The sequence below is a fragment of the Diospyros lotus genome, chromosome 4, assembly GCF_014633365.1.
Source record: "Diospyros lotus cultivar Yz01 chromosome 4, ASM1463336v1, whole genome shotgun sequence".
Lineage (NCBI taxonomy): Eukaryota > Viridiplantae > Streptophyta > Magnoliopsida > Ericales > Ebenaceae > Diospyros > Diospyros lotus.
The window spans coordinates 42,080,912-42,105,876 of NC_068341.1; the positions used below are offsets into that span (position 1 = coordinate 42,080,912).

At 36.5% G+C, this 24,965-nt stretch overlaps 1 protein-coding gene across 3 annotated transcripts in view; it reads left to right on the forward strand.

Moving 5' to 3' along the window:
• LOC127800728 (ras-related protein RHN1) overlaps positions 1-23,225 on the forward strand; it is a 57,977-nt gene extending 34,752 nt beyond the window's left edge. For all 3 annotated transcript variants that reach the window (XM_052335510.1, XM_052335511.1, XM_052335509.1), the window contains exons 6-7: positions 13,404-13,497; positions 22,913-23,225. In XM_052335510.1, coding sequence (XP_052191470.1) covers positions 13,404-13,497; positions 22,913-23,013 — 195 coding nt within the window. In that variant the 3' untranslated portion in view covers positions 23,014-23,225. The remainder of the gene's footprint in view (positions 1-13,403; positions 13,498-22,912) is intronic.
• Positions 23,226-24,965: the final 1,740 nt, after the last annotated feature.

Here is a 24,965-nt window from a genome sequence, read left to right on the forward strand (position 1 = left end):
GCTTACCAGTCCACATTTCCATCGGCGTTTTTAGATCAATCGTAGTTGATGGAGATCGATTGATCACATAATAGACGGTTTTGACTGCTTCTGCCCAAAACGACTTAGCTAGCTTCGTAGTCTTCAACATTACTCTTGTTCTTTCCAACAAGGTTTTGTTCATCCGCTTTGCCACTCCATTTTGTTGTGGAGTGTATGTTATAGTGAACTGTCTCTTGATACCTTCCTCTTGACATAAATCATTAAGCTCATCGCTAGTAAATTCTCCTCCATTGTTAGTCCTCAAACACTTGATCTTATTTTCCAATTCAAGTTCTACCTGCGCTTTGAAGACTTTGAAAACTGGGAATACATTGGCCTTCCTTTTGATTGGGTACACCCAACATCTCCTGGAGTGATCATCAATAAAAGATACAAAGTATCTTGCACCTCCTTGGGACAAAACCGGTGCTTGCCAAACATCAAAATGAACTAGTTCCAAGATAACTTTACTTCTAACAGTGGAACTGCTGAATTTTAATCTATGTTGCTTACTCATGACACAATGCTCACAAAAGGGTAATTATACCTTGTTGAGCCTTGGGAGAAGCTTTTGTTCTGAGAGAGTCTTCAAACCTCGTTCTGATAGGTGGCCAAGTTTACGGTGCCACATCATCGTTGATTCTTCTGCAGAGCTTGTCGAAGCAACATTCATTTCTCCCTCTTGTAGTGTCTCTCCTTTAAGCATGTATAGATTTGCAGCTATCTTTTCTGCTTTCATCACCACAAGTGTGCCTTTAACTATCTTCATGATCCCATTCTCAAGGCAGGTTTTACACCCAACATCATCTAGTTGTCCTAAAGATAACAGATTTTTCTTCAGGCCTTTGACATGTCGTACTTCTTGAAAGTTGAAATGAAGAGATCATTGAGAAAATGGTGGATTTGCTACAGATTTTTATTCGCGATTGTTCAACTCTCTATCCGCCAATAAGTGCAAACATATATCTTGTGGTGGATTTGTTTTTGGTAAGATCACCTGCATAATCTGAATCAACATATCCTTTGAGGAATACTTCCACGACAAAAATCCTAGTCTTCGATGATGTTGCAGCTGTTGTTCTAGAGGAAGAAAATTAGCGCAAAAACAAAGAAGACAGGTTGGCCAGTTCGCAACAAGCGGAGGCACTAATGGTGGTGAGAGGGATTGTTGAAATGCTACCACTGTGGCAAAAAAGGTCACCTGAAGAAGGATTACTGGAATTTGAACAAGAAAAATTCCAGTCCTCAAGGAAATGTAGCAAGTACCTCAGGTGAAGGTGATATATTGTGTTGTGAAGTAGCGACGACTTATGAAGGCAGAAAAAGATTTGCTGATGTATGGCTCATTGACTCGGGAGCCTCATTTCACATGACTTCTCTCAAAGAGAATGGTTCCATCATTATGAATTGGTCTCTGAAGGATTTGTGTTTAGCTGTGATGATCATGCCTTAAAGATTGTCGGTATTGGAACCATCAAGTTGAAGTTGCAAATGGTACAATTCGCACCATTCAAGAAGTGCAGCATATGGAAGGCCTGAGGAAGAGTTTGTTGTCTTTAGGACAACTGGATGAACTTGACTGCAAAATTGTGGTTGGGAAAGGGATCATGAAAGTGATTCGAGGAGCGCTTGTACTAATGAAGGGAGAAAATGTGACTGCAAGATTGTACATGTTGACGGGAGAGACTTTGTTGGAAGGAGAAGCATCAGTTGCTTTAAGTAATTCAAGTGAAAGATCTACAACAGTGTGGCATCAGAAATTTGGACATATGTTTGAACAAGAAATGAAAATTCTTATGGAGTAGAATCTACTTCCGGGTCTCACAAAGGTATCCTTACCCTTTTGTGAGTATTGTGTTACAAGTAAGCATCACAAGTTGAAATTCAACACATCAAATTCTAGAAGCAAAGAAATTCTAGAATTGGTTCACTCTGATGTATGGCAAGCGCCAGTTCCATCCCTAGGAAGAGCAAAGTATTTTGTGTCATTCATAGATGACTATTCCCGGAGATGTTGGGTGTATCCTATCAAAATGAATGTAGATGTGTTTCCAGTCTTCAAAGTATACAAAACGCGGGTGAAACTTGAATCTAGAAAGAAGATCAAGTGCCTAAGGTCAAATAATGAAGGAGAATATATTAGCAATGAATTTGCTGGATTCTGTAATCAGGAAGGCATTAAAAGACAGTTCACTACGGCATACATTCCTTAATAAAATGGAGCGACAGAGTGGATGAACAGAACCTTGTTAGAAAGAACAAGAGTAATGTTAGGAACTGCAGGCTTAGAAAAGTTTTTTCTGGGCAGAAGCAGTTAATACTGCCTGTTACGTGATAAATCCAGCCCCCTACGGCCTCATCAACTGCAATTCAGTTGAAGACATCGATGGAGTTGTTGACTGGGAAGAAAGCTGATTATTCAAACCTTCGTATATTTGGAAGTCCAGTGTACGTAATGGACAATGCCCAAGAAACTACAAAGTTGGATCCAAAATCCAGGAAATGCTTATTCTTGGGGTATGCTAACGGAGTGAAGGGGTATCGCCTATGGGATCTCATTGCCCGCAAGGTTATAGTCAATAGGGATGTTATCGTTGTAGAAGATGAACCACGGAGTAAAGAAGGTGATGATAGCATGGTGAAAGAAAATTCAGAGACTATAGTGGTACAGGTAGAAAAGGAATCTGAACAAAATGATTCTTCTGAAGCAGCACTAGAACATGAGGAACAAGAACCAGTTGTGTCTGAGGCACCAGAAATTCGTCGGTCAAGTCGCTTGACAAGACGACCAGGTTGGCACTCCGATTATGTTATGGAGAGTAATGTTGCATACTGCCTTCTAACAGAGGATAGAGAGCCATCAACTCTTTAAGAAGCAATGAACACTTCAGATGCATCTCAGTGGATGGCAACAATGCAAGAAGAAATTGAAGCTCTTCATAAGAATAACACTTGTGAACTTGTGTCATTATCACAAGAAAGAAAACCTATTGGTAACAAATGGGTGTATAAGATCAAACGTAATAACGATGATCAAGTGGAGCAATATTGTGCAAGACTAGTGGTAAAAGGATATGCTCAGAAAGAAGGGATTGATTTCAATGAGATATTTTCTCCTGTTGTTCGAATTACCACAATTCGAGTAGTCTTGGCAATGTGTGCTACATTTGACGTACATCTAGAGTAGCTATATGTGAAGACGACTTTTCTTCATAGAGATCTTGAAGAAGATATATATCTGCTCCAACCAGAGGGTTTTGAAGAAAAAGAGAAAGAAAACTTGGTTTGGAGGTTGAACAAATCTCTATATGGTCTCAAACAGGTGCCGAAATGTTGGTATAAGAGATTTAATTCTTTCATCATGAGCTTTGGATATAACAAACTTAATGCAAACCCTTGTGCATATTTCAAGAGGTTTGGTGAAAGTGATTATACTATTTTGTTGTTGTATGTAGACGATATGTTGGTGGCAAGCCCCAACAAAGATCGTACTAAAGAATTGAAGGCACAGTTGGCTAGGGAATTTGAAATGAAGGACTTGGGACCAGCAAACAAGATTCTAGGGATGCAAATTTATCTAGACTGAAATAATAGGAAGATTTGGCTTTTTAAGAAAAATTATTTGAATGTCTTGTGGCGCTTCAACATTCAAGACTGTAAATTAATTTCTACCCTACTTCCTGTTAATTTCAAGTTATCTTTCAGTATAAGTCTTAGCAATGAAGAAGAAATGATGGAGATGTCTCGAGTACTGTATGCATCAGCAGTGGGAAGTTTAATGTTCGCTATGATCTGTACAAGACCAGACATTGCATTGGAATGCTGTGAAAAGGGTCCTGAGATACATTAAGGGGACCACAGATATAGCATTGTGTTATGGGGGATCGGACTTTATTGTCAGAGGATATGTTGACTCAGATTATGCAGGTAATATTGACAAAAGCAAATCCACCACAGGATATGTGTTTGCACTTATTGGCGGAGCTGTAAGCTGGGTTTCAAAACTGCAACCAGTTGTGGCTACGTTAACAACAGAAGCAGAATATGTAGTAGCTACACAAGCTAGTAAAAAAACAGTATGGTTGAAGATGGTATTGGAGGAACTCGGGCACAAACAGGAGAAGATTTCTCTGTTCTGTGACAGTCAGAGTGCTTTGTATCTTGCAAGGAATCCAGCATTTCATTCAAAGACAAAGCACATTCGAGTTCAGTATCACTTCGTTCGTGAGAAAGTGGAAGAAGGAACAGTGGACATGCAGAAAATTCATACAAAAGATAACCTAGCAGATTGTTTGACAAAGGCGGTTAATACTGACAAGTTTATTTGGTGTCAATCCTCTAGTGGCCTAGCAGAAACGTAAGCAACAGGGAATGGCAAGGAAGAAAGAATGGTGTGAAAATTGATTGAACCTCAATCAAATCTTCAAGTGGGAGATTGTTGAAATGTCAAAAGTTGTGGCTATAATATTATATAGTGCAATTGGAATTAAATTGGAAATGTTTGGTAGCCGCAATCTTGCAATTGGAAGAAGTGGAAGGTGGCCAAACCATGATGAAATATTAAATTGAGAAGGTGAGCAGCCAACTTTGTTAGGCAACAGTCAAAATTGGCTGTGCCTCTTGCTTTTTGCTAAACGTGTTTTCAAGCGTGAGGGGGCCCTATAAATTGGCCTCCCCAGCTCATTTGTTGAGCATCCCATTTCATCCAAGCTTCTCAATTGTAGAGAGAGAAAAATAGAGTTAGAGAAAATAGTGTTGTCTCCTATTTTCAAGAGAGATTATTTTGTTGTTATCTCTTTGTGATCTAGAGATTTGGCATCATTGTACAAAATTATACGAGGCCAAAACACTTTACAACAAGATTTTCCTTAAGAAAAAATTGTATACTCTACGGATGTCAGAATGTACTTCGGTGACAGAGCACATCAACATTTTGAATACTCTATTTTCTCAACTCACGTCTCTGGATTATGAAATAGAGACAAATGAACGTGCTTGTTGTAAAAATGACACCGGAGTAGAGCAGGGTCGCAACTGACAATTTGAGAAAAATAATTGGACACAGATTTTATGTGGAAAACCCCCCAAACAAATCACGAGCAAGGATAGAAGAATTCAGTATGAGAAATAACATGAATTACAACTTTTTCTCTAGATCACAAGGATATAATAACAAAATAATCTCTCTTAAAAAATAGGAAAAAACATTATTTTCTCTAACTCTCTATTTTCCCCTCTTTCTACAATTGAGAAGTTTGGATGAAATGGGATGCTCTACAAATTAGCTGGGAGGCTAATTTATAGGCCTCCATCACGCGTGGAAACGCGTTTGGCAGAAAGCAAGAGGTACAACCAATTTTGGCTGCTGCCTAATAAAGTTAGCTGCCCACCTTCTCAATTTAATATTTCATCATGGTTTGGCCACCTTCCACTTCTTCCAATTGCAAGATTGTGACTGCCACATTTCCAATTCAATTCGAATTGCACTATATAATATTATAGCCACAACTTTTGACATTTCAACAATCTCCCACTTGAAGATTTGATTGAGATTCAATCAATCTTCACACCATTCTTTTTTCCTTGCCATTCCCTGTTGCTTATGTATGTGCTAGGCCACTAGAGGATCGACACCAAACAAACTTGTCAGTATTGATCGCCTTTGTCAAACAATTTGCTAGGTTATCTTTTGTATGAATTTTCTACATATCCACTATTCCTTCTTACACTTTCTCATGAATGAAGTGGTACTGAACTCGAATGTGCTTTATCTTTGAATGAAATGCTGGATCCTTTGCAAGATGCAAGACACTATGACTATCACAGAATAGAGAAATCTTCTCCTGTTTGTGATTGAGTTCCTCCAATACCATCTTCAACCATACTACTTCTTTACTAGTTTGTGTAGCTGCTACATATTCTGCTTCTGTTATTGACGTGGCCACAACTGACTGCAGTTTTGAAACCTAGCTTACAGCTTCGCTAGTAAATGCAAACACATATCATGTGGTGGATTTGCTTTTGTCAAGATCACCTGCATAATCTGAGTCAACATATCTTTTGACAATAAAGTCTGATTCCCCTTAACATAATGCAACATCTGCAGTCCCCTTAATGTATCTTAGGACCCTTTTCACAGCATTCCAATGCTCTCTACCAGGATTCTCCATATATTGACTAACCACTCCCCCTGCATGTGCAATGTCTAGTCTTGTACAGATCATAGCGAACATTAAACTTTCCACTGCTGATGCATACGGTACTCAAGACATCTCCATCCTCTCTTCTTCACTACTAGGACTCATACTGGAGGATAACTTGAAATTAACAGGAAGTGTGGTAGAAATTGACTTACAGTCTTGCATGTTGAAGTGCCGCAAGACCTCTTCAAGTAATTTTTCTAAGAAAGCCAAATCTTTTTATTATTTCTGTCTCAGTGAATTTGTATCCCTAGAATCTTGTTTACTGGTCTCAAGTCCTTCATTTCAAATTCCCTAGCCAACTGTGCCTTCAATTCTTTAGTACGATATTTGTTGGGGTCTGCCACCAACATGTCGTCTACATACAACAACAAAATAGTTTAATCATTTTCACCAAATCTCTTGAAATATGCACAAGGGTCTGCATTAAGTCTGTTGTATCCAAGGCTCATGATGAAGGAATCAAATCTCTTATACCAACATTTCGACGCCTGTTTGAGACCGTATAGAGATTTGTTTAACCTGCAAACCAAGTTCTCTTTCTCTTTTTCTTCAAAACCCTCTTGGTGCCTCATACACAACTGGTTCTTGTTCCTCATGCTCTGGTGTTGCTTCAAAAGAATCATTTTGTGCAGATTCCTTTTCTACATGTACCACTATAGTCTTTGGATTTTCTTTCACCATGCTATCATTACTCTTTTCTCTGTAGTTTATCTTCTACAAAGATAACATCCCTGCTGACTATAACCTTGCGGGCAGTGGGATTCCATAGGCGATACCCTTTCACTCCGTCAGCATACCCTAAGAATAAGTATTTTCTGGATTTTGGATCCAACTTTGTAGTTTCTTGGGCATTGTACATTACGTACACTGGACTTCCAAATATATGGAGGTTTGAATAATCAACTCTCTTTCCAGGCCACATCTCCGTCGGTATCTTCAACTCAATTGCAGTTGATGGGGCCCTATTTATCACATAACAGGTGTTATTAACTGCTTCTGCCTAGAAAAACTTTTCTAAGCCTGCAGCTCCCAACGTTGCTCTTATTCTTTCTAACAAGGTTCTGTTCATCCGCTCTACCACTCCATTTTGTTAAGGAGTGTATGCTGTAGTGAACTGTCTTTTAATGCCTTCCTGATTACAGAATTCAGCAAATTCATTGCTGATATATTCTCCTCCATTATCTGACCTTAGGCACTCGATCTTCTTTCCAAATTTAAGTTCCACCCGCGCATTGTATACTTTGAAGACTGAAAACACATCTACATTCCTCTTGATAGGATACATCCAACATCTCCTAGAATAGTCATCTATGAAGGACACAAAATACTTTGCTCCTCCCAGGGACGGAACTGGTGTTTGCCATACATCAGAGTGAGCCAATTCTAGAATTTCTTTGTTTCTAGAATTTAATGTGTTGAATTTCAACCTGTGATGCTTACTTGTAACACAATATTCACAAAAGGCTAAGGATACCTTTGTGAGACTCGGAAGTAGATTCTGCTCCACAAGAATTTTCATTCCTTTTTCAGACATATGTCCAAGTTTCTGATGCCACACTGTTGCAGATCTTTCACTTGGATTACTTGAAGCAACTGATGCTTCTCCTTCCAATAGAGTCTCTCCCTTTAACATGTACAATCTTGCAGTCACATTTTCTCTCTTCATTAGTACAAGCGCTCCTCGAATCACTTTCATGATCCATTTCTCAACCATAATTTTGCAATCAAGTTCATCTAGTTGTCCTAAAAACAACAAATTCTTCCTTAGGCTTTCCACATGCCGCACTTCTCTAATACCGACAATCTTTAAGGCATGATCATCACAACTAAACACAGATCCTTCAAAGGCCGATTCATAATGATGGAACCATTTTCTTCGAGAGGTCATGTGAAATAAGGTTCTCGAGTCAATGAGCCATACATCAACGAATCTTTTTCTGCCTTCATAAGTCGTCGCTGCTTCACAACACAGTGCATCACCTTCACCTGAGGTACTTGGTACATTTCCTTGAGGACTGGAATTTTTCTTGTTCAAATTCCAGCAATCCTTCTTCAGGTGACCTTTTTTGCCACAGTGGTAGCATTTCAGGTTCTTCTTACTTCTTGACTTTGACTTACCATGATTTTGACTCCCACTTAAGTCACGTTCCATTGATCTCCCTTTCACCACCGTTAGTGCCTTCGCTTGTTGCGAACTGGCCAACTTGTCTTTTTTGTTTTTGCGCCGATTTTCTTCTTCTAGAACAACAGCTGCAACATCATCGAAGACTAGGATTTTTTTCGTGGAAGTATTCGTCAGATTGATGATGAGTTGATCACACGAATCTAGTAGACTTTGAAGTAAAAGTTTAGCATGTTCATTTGTCTCTATTTTATAACCCAAAGATGTGAGTTGAGAAAATAGAGTATTTAAATTATTGATGTGCTCGGTCACCGAAGTAGATTCTGGCATCCGTGGAGTATATATTTCCTCTTAAGGAAAATTTTGTTGTGAAGTGTTTTGGTCTCGTACAATTTTGTAAGATGATCCCAAATATCATTTGTTGTTTTCTTCTCTTTGATGCTAGACAATATCTCATCTGCTAGTGCCAGATGAAGATTTGCAACATCATTCATGTCCATCTCATTCCACTTGTCGTTATCTGTGAAGTCCCCCGGCCTATCACTTATGGCCGCTAGACAATTATCTTTTCTCAAGATAGCCTTCATCTTCAATTTTCACAGTGAGAAATTTCTCCCATTGAACTTTTCAATATCAAATTTTGCCGCCATTGCTTCTATCACGAACTGCTTTGAGCACAGAAATAGCTCCCACTATTTCACGTGAACAGTATGTATGAATAATACCCAATACCTTCCAAGAGAGTGATTAATAATCTAACTTTTTTTTTGATGTGAAGGATCCACTTTTACAGTAGCAATCACAGAGCATACGATAAGTAGATATTAACACCCAAATGTAGGTTTTGATACCACTTGTTGTATAAATGACACTGGATTAGAGCAGGGTCGTAGTTGACAATTTGAGAAAAATAATTGGACATATAGATTTTACGTGGAAAATTCCCAAACAAATTAGGGTAAAAACCATGAGCAAGGATAGAAGAATTCACTATGAGAAATAATAGGAATTACAAGTTTTTCTTTAGATCACAAGGAGATAACAACAAAATAATCTCTCTTGCAAAATAGGAGAAAATACTATTTTCTCTAACTCTCTATTTTTCTCTCTCTCTACAATTGAGAAGCTTAGATGAAATGGAATGCTCAACAAATGAGCTGGGGAGGCCAATTTATAGGCTTCCCTCACGCGTGAAAACTCGTTTGGCAGAAAGCAAGAGGCGCAGTCAATTTTGGCTGCTGCCTAACAAAGTTAGCTACCCACCTTCTCAATTTAATATTTCATCGTAGTTTGACCACCTTCCACTTCTTTCAATTGCAAGATTGCGGCTGCCACATTTCCAATTCAATTCCAATTGCACTATATAATATTATAGCCACAACTTTTGATATTTCAACTGGTTTGTGCCATTTAGATTGAAATCAAGACATTTTAATAATTCTGGCTATATCTGGCTTGACCTCTCTTTTAGAGTTGACTTCGCTTACTAAGTCATCTATGAAGTGTGGTCCTGAGATGAATATACATAAACATGGATATGGAGGCAAGATAGGTGATTTTAAAAAATGGCAACGTGCATGTAGAAGAGATCTGGCGGAAAAATACCTTTTTGAGTATTATTATTAGGTATTCTAATAAAACAATAGCCATAAACCACCATAGAATATTAAAAAAAGTGACTCCACTGAACTTGTAGATTTAAAGCTGCTCATCAAGTAAAAACACCACTAACCAGAAAAATAAGAAGAAATCTGATTCCCAACTTCCTGATAAAGCCAATTTTTGTTAAGTCTCTCATCATCTTGGGAGACACCCCATGGCTGGTCTTCAATATTTATCACCATAAGAGGTGCCATGGGACATGTTGAACATATATTTGATGTGTTGAGAGAGTATGTGTTCCCTATACATGTCACCATAGTTATTAAATTGAGATTCGAATCGAGAATCGAAATCCTTATTTTAAGAATCGTGAATCGTGAATCGAGAATCGAATCGAATCGTAAGATTCGGTACACATTCTCAATTTTAACTATAAATAATATATATCCATAGAAAATAAATAATGTGTCCACCATGATCAATTGTTTTAAATATAAATAGATAAATAAACTTCTAAATATATTTGCTAAGTTTAAAATTATACCAAAAGGCAAAAGTATATTCATGTTGTCTTTAAATTCAAATTGCACCAAACCAAACCACTTTCAAAATAACAAGCTAGAAAAAAAAAAAAAAACCTACAACTGTAAGGTTATTAATAAACTCCATTGTCCATAATCTTCACTAGCTATCAATCATCTTCATCATCTTCTTTGTTTTCAAAGATAGCCAAATCGAACGAATATTTGATTAAAGCGCACATGCAGACGAAGTCGCACAAATCGGATGAATCATGCTTCATGCGATTCACAATCGATTCATCTGGTTCATAGTTAATTCTAAGGGATTTTCGATTCACCCTATAGATTCGACTCGATTTCTATATGAATCGAGTTGAATCGTACGATTCGAATCGTGAATCGTAAGATTCTAACAACAGTGCATGTCACCATATCAAATATGGTTATAGCACCCATTTTTGAGTGTTGATGGTTCTTTGGGAGTACCTTCAAAGTTGGCTTGGGGTATTTATGTTTGTGTAGTGTTTTGAAAAGCGTTAAGTGTACTTAAGTGCAAAAGCCTACAGAGCTTAAGTGCAAAGCACAAAATGAAGTGCATGCTTAAGCAAAGTGAAAAGCATATAAATAAATGGAGTATAAACTTTTATAAGCATAAAAAATATAAACTCTTAAAAATTCAATCATAAAAAAAAACTAAATAAGAACGATCCATGCATATTTAACAAAAGATGAGATACTATTTTTCATTTATATTTTATATCAATTTACAAGTTCATGGAACCATAGCAAAATGCATAGGGGACACATAAATGGATACAATCTGGTTAGGTGCTGATCCTAATGGAACTTGGAAGACAAACTTGTCTAAACTCACAGTTGAAAAGATTTGAATATGCTAAAGTTTTTCTTTTTTATTTTTTTCTTTTTTGTTTTGGTGTGCCTTCTTTTGTTTTTTGTAAAGGTTCGGCTAAAAAACCCATTCTATTTCATTAACATGATTTATACCGAGGATTGGATAGAAGAATAAGAAAAAAAATTATCCCTAATTTACAACAATCCCCTATTAATCAACCTTTAATTTACAACAATTCCCAATCAACAATCCTTAATTTACAGCAATCAGGAATCAATCATTAATCCGGGTAAATCATACTAAATGTCACAAAACTTTTGTGTTCTTTTCAATTTGATCACTAAACTTCAATTCATTGCAAAGTGATAACAAAACTTTAAAATGTTTTGCAATATGGTCACTAAAGTGATTTTTGGATAATTTCTCACCAAAATTGCTGATGTGGCAATGGCCACATCATTGTCACGTCAGCAATTTCAGCTAGAAACCATCAAAAAATCATTTTAGTGACCACATTGCAAAACATTTTAAAATTTTGTTATCACTTTGCTAGAAATTAAAGTTTAGTGACCAAATTAAAAAGAACACCAAAGTTTTGTGACCTTTAGTGTGATTTACCCTCATTAATCCCTAATTCACAACAATCTGGAATCAATCATCAATCCATAATTTACAGCAATTAGGAATAAATTAGCAACTCCTAATTTACACATAATTGCATGTTTCCTTAATATTTTTTTCTTGGTAAATGCAGGTGAGTCTTTTTTTTTTTTTAAACAAATGTATATCTGATTTTATTTATATCTTTCAAAGATCTGATAATAACTCTTTTTGGGTAAGGATTCCATATAAGTAGTCAGCTATTCATATTGTTTGATAAAAAAAAAAAAAAAACCCCAAGTGTATTTTCGAAGCGTGCTTTTTTGCGCTTTAGAGCTCAAGTAAAAGCGCAACTTAAGTATGCTTTAATTGCGCTAACTAAAGTCACTGAGCTTCACACAGAAAAACCCCAAGCATGAAGCACTTAAAAGCGCGCTTTTTAAACACTGTGTTTGTGAGGGTGATTTTGGTGTCCTTTTTGCAACTTATTATTCATCCTTCTTTGGTATAAGGGGAGAAAAGTGGACCTCTTTGTGAATGAGTGTATGAGACCAAATACTGTTAATGAAACACCATTAAATATGATTTTATTTAAATACTCTTTTCTACAGGATAAAGTAAGTCATAAGTGAAATGTGCCTGAAAAAGCGCTCGCATGAGCTAAGCAAGGTATTAAATTGATAAAAAATTAATAATCATATTTAACATGAAAAAGATAATCGAATGATGTACATAAAAAATATTCCCACATTTGTTGTAGCAGTAGCAACATACTGTAATTTATTATAAAACAAATAAAAAAAAAACTGAAGTAATTGTGTAATAAATAACCATCAATAATCCCATTATAAGCCCAAAGAAAGTAGAAAAGTAGAATTCCAGAGAGAAGAAACATGTTTAAAACTAAAGTTGATTTTCAAGTCAACTTCAACAATTAGACAAAGAAGATTGATTTTCAACTTTTCTTTTCTATCATCTATATTGGGTATTTTCTTCCAAACTACAGTTGTCTTGTCTTCAAGACATGTTAGTGTTTGATCATGTAACGTGTTAGATCATCTCACCTAGATAGATCAGTTTTCCATCACGCTCAGCTTTGTTTAAGATCTTGGAGAAATTAACACTTGGTTCTTGTTGGTCAGGTCTGATCTACCTTCGCTGAATAGATCATAGATATCAAATTTGCAAATCTGGCAGCAAACAGCTTGAATACCATGAACTATGGATTTTAAAGAAACCTTTAGGGGAGCAATGTTAAAGGACTAAACTAAAAGGAGTCCCCAGTGTGTCCAAGGGATTGGTTTTCTTGGGCATGCTTCATTTGCTTTGCTGTTTTTCTTTGGGCACATTTGACATGGTGCTAGAATAAGGCTCTCCGTTTTGCAAGAAAAATGGCAGAGTTGTTATATCTTCTCTGCAAGATTATTAATGTGCTGCACTTGGATCTAGAAAAAATCTATTTCTAATAACGAACTTTGCAGGAGGCACGCGTATATGCTGAGGAAAATGGTCTATTTTTCATGGAGACCTCTGCTAAAACTGCTGCTAACGTCAATGATATATTCTATGAAATAGGTATCTTTCTGAGTTTCTGTGCTGGTAAATGAGCCAGTAGCATATTTCATGATTATGGACTATAGAAGATTTGGACTTTTCTTATTAGCTGCGTAATTGCTGCTCCATCTTTCAACTCATGTCTTGATTCTTCTACTGTTTTTTGTTTGATTGTTCTAGTTTTTAGTTTGGTATACTTTCTGTGCAGTTTGCTCCCTTTTTGTCATAATGATCACACCGTTCACTTCTGCTAGAAAGGAGGATAACTATACACTTGCTCTGTTTAAATTTCAAATCTGGTGGACAATAAGCATGCCTGGCATTTATGATTTTTGATGTTGATAATGCTACTATTAGACATGCCTTCAATGTATCAGGAAGTCTACTCCTTGGTATCTCAAACTGGGATTTCTGTGGAGAAGTTATTTTTCCTTTTTTTCTTTAAAAAATCTTGAAGTCAAGCATTGTAATACCCGGGAATTCTTGAGGTTATAAATGGAATTTTACGAAGGGTATAAGTGGAATTTTTGAAAGAATGAGACTGCAGGGTACACTATCATAGTTTTAAATGACCGAATCGAAAGGAGGGAGTACCCCGAACTCTAGATAGTTAAGGAAAATGGAATAGTACTGACGAGGGATTCGAGGCATGATTTTAGGTGTCAAAAGAAATTGGATCGGGAATGGTTTTTGGTACAGTTGTGGATTAGGCTGAAAAATCGAATTGACGTAGGAAACTTCCGAAAAGTCAACAGAGTATTTTGAGGACCTAGATTTTATATATGAAACAACCCTCAAAACGATTTCGGGTTGAAACGAAGGGATTTAGGGTCAAAACAATCAATCGGGTCAAAGTGTAATTTACTAATTTTGTTCGAGGGAGGTCAAAAGGATAATTTTTTGGGAATTTCAAGGATGAAATGAAGAGTACAAAAATTGTGGGCCTTAATGGTAGTATTGGAAAGATTAAGAGTGCTTTGGAAATGGCCGAAATGGCATTTGGAAGAAACAAGGGGCCAAAGTGTAATAAAACAAAAAGCATTGTGAACACTGCAAAAATGGCTGCCGCATTGCCACTGCACGTGGAGGCTATTTTTTGCGACAGGACGACCGAAGAAGGGCTGGGGAAGGTTGTATACAACGCCTAAAGGCTTGGGGGCCAAGCCTTAGCCGGTGATTGGTCAAAAGATGGTCGGTTTTTGGCTATAAAAGGAGGCTGAGGGTTTCAACATTTTTTCATAAAATTGGTCGAGTTTGAGGGTGAATCGAGGGAAACCAATAGGGGGCTTTTGCTCCTTAGTGTGTGGGCATTGATTCTGGAGCATTTGGTGTGCGTTTGAAACGGATTTGAAGCTCGGCCGGAAACACGAGGCGGTCGATGGAGGCCAACCTACAACTGCCCGTTCAGGGGCTTTTCCGGTAAGCTTTTGGCCGGCAATTGGTGCCGTTGGGATCGACTTGGTAAGGGCTTGAAGGGGGTATGCTTAGTTTGGCCATCAGAGCAGTCGCCAGCGGTCGGATTTGAGGAAGAAGATCGGCGTGTGACTGTACGCACCACCTTTCATGCGCAGACACGCGTGAAGGCGCATGGGCCAGGGGTAATTTTGGAAGTTTGTTTCAATATTTTTCTTAAATTATTTTAGGAATTATCATGTTGAAAAATTTGGAAAAATGTTTGAAGAGATAATTATTTTGGAATTATTGAGGTGAAAATTAGGAGAAAAATAGAAGAAATTATGAAAAATTAAGGAAAAATGGATTTTGATGCTCCTTTAAATTAATATGATGTTTAGGGAGTGTTGAGGCTCGAGGTTGAGTATAAAGTACGGGTGTTTGAGGTTTGGCATGCAAATCGAGGTCGTGCACGAGAATCGAGGCATTCCGAATACGTTCAAGGTGAGTGTTCGCCCCCAAAACTTGATTTATTGTGAGTGTTTCTACATTAAAAACTTGGTATTTGTGCTACCTAAATGTGTTGTGATTTTATGCAAAATGGTTTTGTTGCATGCGAATGATAATCGGTGACGGTTGGTTTCATGTGGGAGGTTTGTCCCTAAATGTTTTATATGTGTGCATTGTATTTTATGAAATGTTGTTTATATGATATATTGAGTTGCAATATGTGGCATTGTCATGCGTTTTGTGTTCATATGGGATGTCAACCGAGAATGTTGTCTGGATAGTGTCGTAATTCCCCAAGGGTGTTGCCGGAATAATGTATAGGGGTATCTTGTTCTGGTGTGCATGCCGGGATAGCCGCCTAGGTTTTCGTGCCAGGCCGTATGGCCAGGGAAGTTGCACTAGGACAACTGGTGGTCCATATGGGATTTGTGTTGGGATTGGGTAATGGATTCTGGATGCTTTTGAGTGGGAACATAATCTCCGTCGTAATTGTAGTAAGCTGGGTTCCTACGTTGATGTGACCCTCCTGGGCCGGGAGTGGTAACGATTGTTCCCTAGGTGTTGGGAAGATGCGTTGACCTTGCCCCTCTTAAGCTAGGACCGTGTTGTGTCAATGTGTCGGTGTGGTGATGTTGCCTTTAGAGAGATTGCTCTTTCCCCGTGGTTGGGTTAAACGCTGTGTGTGATTCTCTTGGGCTAGGGCTTGTCGGATTGTGTCAATTTATTTATGTCTTGCATACATTCATGAAAATGTGTTTTGAACTCACTTAGATGATTCATTTTATCATGAATCATCTAATGTGGACTATGTCTCTGGAATATTCAAACGTTCCAGGTGAAGGCAGCGGTGCGAAGGAAAAGGGATTGCCGAGGAGTGACAGTGATTAGTGGATAGTTATAGTATGTCGTTTTTAGTTATGCTGTTTATTTTGATGACGTCATGTAAAACGTCGGTTTGACTTTATATTATGAATGAATTGGTTTAGGTTATGTTCTATTGAGGTTTCGATCTAGCTTCCGCATTTGAGGTGATTTATCTATCTTAGTTTATTAATGATTCTAAGTTGATATACTGAGAAGGTGTAACAGGATCTTCGGGGATCGGTTTATGTGTTGTGTTTCTGTTGAAAAAAAAAATATATTCTCAAAATCTTACGTTATCTAACGCCCTGGGGAGAGCGGGGTGTTACAAGCATGAAGCAGCTAGAGCTTTGAAAATGAGTTGGCAATCAAATTTTTTTTCTTGATGTTTCAAGGAGGGAATCATTATCCTTTCAATGTTTGTGTCTTATCTCTCTGGCTGCTAGAGGATCTTTTATTTGAAGGGACTTCCCTTGAACTACAAAAGAAAGTTCATATCTATCATAAGTGCTTTGCTTGTTTTAGAACAAGTGAGACTTCTTTCCCTCCCCTGTACAATAATGAGTAATATTGAGGATCTATCTAAGAGGTTAGAGTTTTCTTTATCTGCTTTTGGTCAATTAAGAGAAGAAAACATTTGGGCCTTGATGTGTCTGCTTGGTGTTGTCATTATAATTTGGAGGAACTTTCAATGATCCAGCTGACATGACATTTGTAACTTGTAATCATTTGCACTGACAGTAAATGAAGTGCAGAAAATATGAGAGGGTTTATAGCAGATCCATAGACCCAAAATCATGAATTCATAAAATCATGTTTGTATCTTGATGTCCTCAACCATTAGATCCAAGTCTGAGAAAAAAGAAAATTCAGAAAAGGGTTAACCCAATTTTGTTGTTTCTCATTTTCTATCCTTTTTCTTTAACTCGCTGGAGGGAGGTGCTATCGGGAGTTGACCTGCTAGGAATAATACTGCAAGATTTGTACCTTGGAAATGAATTAGGCAATCATTGCTATCCAGCCATATGTCAGTTTTGATCGCTAAGGACCTGCAGAGCCTACATGCCTAAATCTAGCAATTAAATTGCCTATGCCAACTCCATCAAATATCTAGGATAAAAAGTCAATGCCCAAACTGATTTAATGATCCTACTTGTAAAAGTTCATTGATCTCTTGTAACCAGAAGAAATTACGCAATATCTTGTCCCTTTGGCAACCTTTAGAGTTATATTAAACAAAACTACTTAGCATGCTGTGCATTTTTTTTTATTCTTTCTATTTATTTTTCTGAGGTATAGGTTAAGATCTGTACATACTTGTGGGGTGTTATTTTTCCTTGATAAATGTTTCTCTAATAAGTACCCTTTTGTGCATTTATTTATTTTTTCATTTTTTGAATTAAACAATTGTATCTTCAATACAGGTTTCAAATGAATATATATGAGCTAGCCTTAGTTTCAGGTTTCTGTGACTTGAGGTTTCTATAAGGCAAATGGGCTTCATTGAACAAAGATCTGACTAGTTATGACAATGGCTAATTTCTCACCTAGCCTGACATGGTCTTGCCTCTCGGAGGACCAACAATGTGCATAACTTCTATTTGCTTTTAGAAACAGTACATGAAATTCAATAGAAAATTATGAAATTTGCATGTACGCAATACATATTAACAAATAAGTTTGTATTGTTAGGTTAATATGTTCCTATAATTTTTAAAAGAATCATAGAATTTTTTGTTACCATGAAAGAAAAACTGTGAAAATTACAGAGGAATTAAGTTAATGAGCCATACCATGAAACTCTAGGAGAGAGTAATAGAGCAGAGGCTCAGAAAAGAAACAGAGGTCTTAGAAAATCAGTTTGGTTTCATGCCCGGTAGGTCAACAATGAAAGCTATATACCTACTGAGGCGCCTAATGAAAATGTATTGGGATAATCAGAAGGACCTACATATGGTATTTATAGATCTAGAAAAGGCCTATGATAGGGTCCCTAGAGAAGTATTATGGAGGGTTTTAGAGAAGAAAGGAGTCCGAATAGCCTATATACAAGCCCTTAAGGACATGTATCATGGTGCAGAGACAAGGGTCAGAACATGCGGAGGGGATATTGAACCGTTTAAAATTACAATAGGATTGCATCAAGGTTCTGCACTAAGTCCATACTTATTTGCTTTAGTAATGGATGAACTCACTAAAGATATTCAAACAGAGGTGCCATGGTGTATGCTATTTGCAGACGACATAGTGTTGGTGGATGAAACAAAAGAAGGAGTGAACACTAAGCTTGAGTTATGGAGAAACAATTTAGAATCTAAGGGATTTAAATTAAGCAGAAAGAAAATAGAATATATGGAATGTAAATTTAGTAAGAATGCAATAGTGGAGGATGTTATAATAAAATTGGAAGACCAAATCTTACAAAGAAAAGACCATTTTCGATATTTGGGATCAGTAATTCAAAAAGATGGAGAAATTCACGAGGATGTCACATATAGAATTAAGGTAGGTTGGCTAAAATGGAGAAATGCATCGGGGGTGTTATGTGATGATAAAATCCTATTAAAATTGAAAGGAAAATTCTATAGGACAGTTATAAGACCAATTTTGTTGTACGGCTCAGAATGTTGGACAGTCAAATACTAACATGAGCAAAAAACGAGTGTAGCGGAGATGAGGATGTTAAGATGGATGTGCGGCCATATAAGAAAAGATAAAATTAGAAATGAAGTTATTCGTAATAAGATAGGAGTAGTGCCAATAGAAGAGAAGATGAGAGAGACTAGACTAAGATGGTTTGGTCATGTGAGAAGGAGACCAAGAGACGCTCCTGTGAGAAGAGTTGATGAAATGGAACAATTAATCAAAAAAAGAGGTAGAGGCAGATCTAAGAAGACTTTGAGGGAGACATTAAAGTTTGATATGAAGTGTATGGATCTCAATGAAGATATGACAAAAGATAGAAATACATGGAAATCTAGAATTCATGTAGCCGACCTCACATAGTGGGATAAAGGCTAGATATGTTGTTGTTGTTGAAAGATATTACTCCTTAAGCTTTTCAGAGTGTTCTAGTGTTGGTTTCTTCGTGTATTCTCCTAGAAGTTGTGAGCCCAAATTTATTGTTGGTAGCATTTGAAAAAAAAAAAAGAAAGAATAATTAGGGTTTTAGGGTCTGCAACCAAGTGACAGAAGGATGAGTATCGAGCAATTGTTGAGCAAGAAAAAGTGGAATTTGGGGTTGTCTTAGTTCTTGCAAATATTTGAGTGAAATTATTAACTATTAGCCCATTTATTAATTTATGCTGGTAAAGAAGGGTTATTTTTATCTTGTATATTTTTATTTATATTCTCAACACACTTACTTAGATGTGGCTAGATTTTTCTGTACAATTGTGCTAATCATGTGCAACTATTTAAATTTTGCTTGAGCTGATAGGTGGATGCCGTATTAAAATTATTGACAACAAACTCATCTAAAAACTTATGAGAAAAATCTTAACATGTATGTTTTGGCCCAAAAAAAATTATAGAAGGCAGTTGCTGAAGTAAGGTAAAAAACATGGGTAAATTTGTACCCACATGGGTATATATATATATATATATATATGAGTTAAAGTAAGAGAAAGAAAAACAAAGAGATTTGAGCCAAGTGCAGTGCATAAAAGATAAAGATTAAAAGATGCTAATAAATGAGAGGATGATCTAAAGGAGATGGAAGGAATATTTTATCAAGTTACAATAACATATTAAGCCTTAATTCCACTAGTGGGGTCAATTACATGAATTCTAACATGCTAATCATTTCTATCTATGGCATTACCTTTTGCAAGGCTTTTATAACTCATAATACTTAAAGAGTCCCCTACCATGTTTTTTGCTTTTTCTTGGTCTTCCCGTATCTCTTTTGCTGAAAACTTGTTCCATTCCATCCACTTTTATCATATGAGTATCTGTTATTCTTCTTCTTATATGAGCAAGCCATTTTAATCATGTTTCATGTATGTTATCTTCAATAGAAGTCACTCCAACCTTAGCATTTGTTTTGAAGGCGAAAGCTCGTTGTCTTCGAGCAATTCTTTTTGCAATTGCTGAATTAAATTCAGAAATTTGCATTTCCCCCTTTTGGTCTTTGATCCTGATCAACACTTAGGGCTCAGTTCAAAGTGGGTTGGTGGTTCAGCAAATATCTATAATTTACTTCTCTAAAATATTATTATCCTGAGATTGTTATGGTCTAGTCAGGTAGAAAGGTTACTGTGTGCTGAATTTGTTTGCCATGTAAAAACAATGCTCTGATTTAACTAGTACATTCATACATGTCTATGTAGGTCTGTTTATGTTCCGCCCACCCACTTGTTCGTTCTTTTAGCACATTGGCTATCTCATTTACAGCCCTTTTGGTATTTGAATTAAATAGTAATGGGGTAAATTTAACGATGAGATAAAATAGTGATTAGAGTAAGTATCCCACCTTTGATAAAATAGTGATTAGAGTCAGTATCCCACCTTTGGTAAAGGAGGTATAACCCTAGTCTTATACCTATCCCATGTTTGGTTTGTCAAATTGTGGATTAGGTATTGCTGTGAATTAATTGCCAAAAGACCAATTGGTCCTTTTGCCCAAAAATATATTATAATTATAAAAAAATATATTTTTAGATTACATAAAATATACAGTGATTACAAAAACTATATATCTAAATATATCATCACGGAAAACATTATATATATAAATATAATAAATAATATACAAATATAATATAAAATTTTTAAAATAAAAAAAAATTGAGATGAACCCATCAATCTAGTTTCATCACGTTGAGAAAAATTAATATTATAGAGATATATATATTGTGGGAAGAAGAAAAGTAGAACGTTGATCTTCTGGAAGAAGAAATCAGAAGCAGAAATCTGAGGAAGAAAGCAGAAGCAGCATGGAGCCAGATCTGAAAGAAAATCGAAGGCTGAAATCTGATCTGCAAAAAGAAATCAGTGGAAGAAATTGGAAGAAGCAGAAATCAATTATGGGAGAAGAAGAAATCAGAAGCATGGAGGTGGCTGGTGGCAGTGGAAGATCAGCGGTGGTGGAGAAGAGATTATTTATATAATCCCACTTCAGTGGGACTATTTTATCCAGAAATCAGTTAATCCCTTCTTACTTTTTGTACCAAACGATGTAATACCCAGTTGAGGTGGTATTACCACCTTCTAATTTGCCTACCAAACGGCCGTAGTGTGATTCTTGGGTTGTTATGTGACCTAAGTTGATAAAGGAAAAAATGCACCACGAATATTGTTGAAATAAATATGATGTCTTACACACACACACACACTCACATATATATAAATGAAGTTTTTGATGGTGTGGGTTGTATAGGGCCGGATTTTGAGGCCTTGAAAGAACTGACGGCTAAACCTTGCAAAGGTGTTTGTGAAGGCTTTGAAAGTCTAGGTACTAGGAATACGGTAGCAGGGATAGGTACTCGTCATTTATGCAGTTAATGCAGTTTGTTATATCTAAGGCTGCTGTCGGTGGAATAGTCACAAGCAGAGACCATTTACCTTGTGGATAATTTTTTGTTCATGCATTTGGTGATACTTGGCTTAGTGGACTCTTTGATTACCCTTCCCTGGAAAGCAAAAATAAAGCGTGAATCCTATAAGGTGTGGATACTCCAAATAGGTTTCTTCTACAAATACTCAGCAAATATAAATGTTATATGTGCGCCACATAAAGAGTTCATAGTGATGTACTGCTGAAGTTGGTCATACTCAAATTTTGGAAGTACTTATTTGTGTTCTGAAACTGCGACAATTTGTTTAATATTGATGGTTGCATATAGTACTGTTTTATTTTGTGGGTCCTAAGTGAGGGAGTTTAGGTCCCTAACCTCTCTGTGTGTGCGCGCTGTTTTTTTTTTCCTTCGTCTGGTCTGCGTATTCACTTGTGGAACAGCTAGCTTTTTATGGTTGGGGGTGTGGTAGGGTTGATTCTACACCTAACTTTTCTGAATAGCCTGTAGGTTCTTCCTATAGGGCTAAGGTAATGTGGGAGAGAGAGTTGGAGGGTTTGAATGAAAGATTAGCCTCTTGTAGGAGGCAGGGCATGTTGAAAGGGGTAATCTCACACCTAGTGCATCGCAACTGACAATTGACAAGGACCAGATGTAGATAAACATATTTGAGCTCAACTGCAAGTTTGCCTGAAGACTCAGCCCGCATGCCTAGACCACTTTCATAGAGAGTTCCTGTCTTGCTTTGTTTTTCTCCCCTCCACCTTTTGGGTGGTTAACTTGCGTAGCTAATGGTGTTTGGCTATAGGTTTAAAGAAGTATAGGCAACTTGTGCTAACCGGGAAATTAGTGATTCTTTTCTCTCTCTCTCTCTCTCTCCCCCTTTGCTTGCTTCTTCCCATGGCAGGTGACAATAGATGTGCAAATATATAATTAACAATCATGTTATCACCTGCGAAACAAAATTGCGCTTGTCATTCTTTCAATCTCAAAGCTAGATGTGATGTTGAAGCTTGTTAATATTTTCGTCATGCCACTAATATATGAGATTGCTGCCCGGGGGTTTTATCATACACATCTATGTTCTTGACATTGTGATTTTCTCTGTGAAAATCTGACCTGCTTACTGGAATTATTTGTCTTTTTTGTAAATATAGCCAAGAGGTTGCCCAGAGCTCAGCCTGCTCAGAACCCAGCAGGAATGGTTCTTGTGGATAGACCAGCAGAAGGAACCCGGGCTGCCTCATGCTGTGCCTAAGTGACTCCTTCACATGGTCTGTAATCTTCCACCTGATGATGTTTCCCTCTATTTCAATTATTATTGTTGTTTTTTCTTTTTTTGGGGGGTTATTCCTTCTTGCTTAGCTGTATGATTTTGAAGTGTAGCAACCTCCAAAATAATTGATTAATGATGTGTATAAGAAATGATTCACAAATACACGTGGTAAACCCTGATCTTGTGAAGTTTAATGATATCTTTATACATCAGTTCCATTACACTATGGAATCTCTAGAAGTGCACGAGAATTAAGTTTATGTAGGACTAAATAAACTCCTTGTGCAGTGGAGATTAAATTTTATGATTAGGATGAGGGTGAATAAAATTTCGGTTAAACTAAAATAATTGAAATGAATAAGTTAAAATTGACAATTTGATTCACAATTTGGAGATCGATCTCCTTTAAAGAAAATCAAAATAATTAAATTGCTTAAAATCTTCGTGTTCAAATTATTAATTGATTGTGAGAAATTTTTTATTTGAATAATATTATTTTTATTTGAGTAATAATTTTTTTTAATTGAATAATATTTATTTTTATTGAAATAATATTCATTATTATTTAAATTATTTTTATCTGTTTGCATTTTAATTTTTTTAGTTTTTTTATTTAAGCAATTATTCGATTGATTTAGTTTGATTTTTAAAAAATGTTTAATTTATTTGATTTAAATGTTATGGAATTAACTGAATGTTCACCCAAAATAGATTGCTTATTTGTTCATTTTTATATTCATTTAATAAATATTAAAAAACATGTTTTTTTTATGTCTATATCTTTTAAATATAAATTTCTTAAATTTATTATTATTTTAAATGGGCAATTAGGAGTTACCGACGGCAGAGAATATTTTATCATAAATAAAATATTAAATGAATTTTGATGGCATAATAAGGTTTCTTTGTCTTGAGTAAAGATCATTGTGGGTCACACTCTTGGAAATAACTGAATCTCACTTGATTTCCAACATAAAGATTATATATATCAATTAAATTCATGTTAATTCATTTAACCAATTAGGCTGCACATCCACGCCCACAACCTCTTTTAAAAGGGAAAGTCTAAGAGAACCCGACAAGCTTACCAATCAGGTTATTAAGAGGGGAAAAAAAGATAATTTTGTCCTCACGCATTGCTTTCTCCTTTCCCTTCTCATGGATTGCTCCGTCCGTGCTCTCTCGTCTCCACTCCTATGGTCGCTGTCTCGTTGTCGCACCTCGTTGCCGTCGCCTTACCTCACCTCCCTGCCATCGCCGCCTTGCCTTGTCGACAATCGTTGCATCAACTGTCGATAAGGCGAGGCGACGATGGTAGGGAGACGAGGCAAGGCGACTGCAACAAGGCACGACGACGACCATGGGATGGGAGACGAGAGAGCACGTGCGGGGGCAATGGCTCGCTTTGCAAATTTGCAAAGTAGACGGGGGTAAATTCATGATTTTGCTCTCATTCTGTGAGGCGCTTGGTAAGACTGTCTGGCCCTGTAGAACGATTCCTTTTAAAAACCAAATATTCGGTAATAAACCAATTAGCCATCTTTTGCATTGTATATGTTTCCTATGTTGTAATGTATTTTTGTCATTCCCTCCATAGATTCAACCCACAAAAATATTTTATAACATGCCCAAGTATTATTATTTTCTCATTTTTGCAAGAGTAACCCAACCCAACCCCTCTCGTGTCATAAAACAATAATATATCTAGTTTTTATCTCATTATTTCTGTGTCATATTAAAATAAATTAAAATATATAGATCACCTTCTTAGATGACAATTTTATTTCTTTTTTTTTTTTGTTTTGTAATTTTACCAAATAAGAACTATGTATCAATTTTTAATTTCATTAAGTGGAGTTGGCTATAAGATAAGAACTTCAATAACTTTTATTTATGACTATATTTTGTATAAGGTTTTTCAAAATGTTATTTAT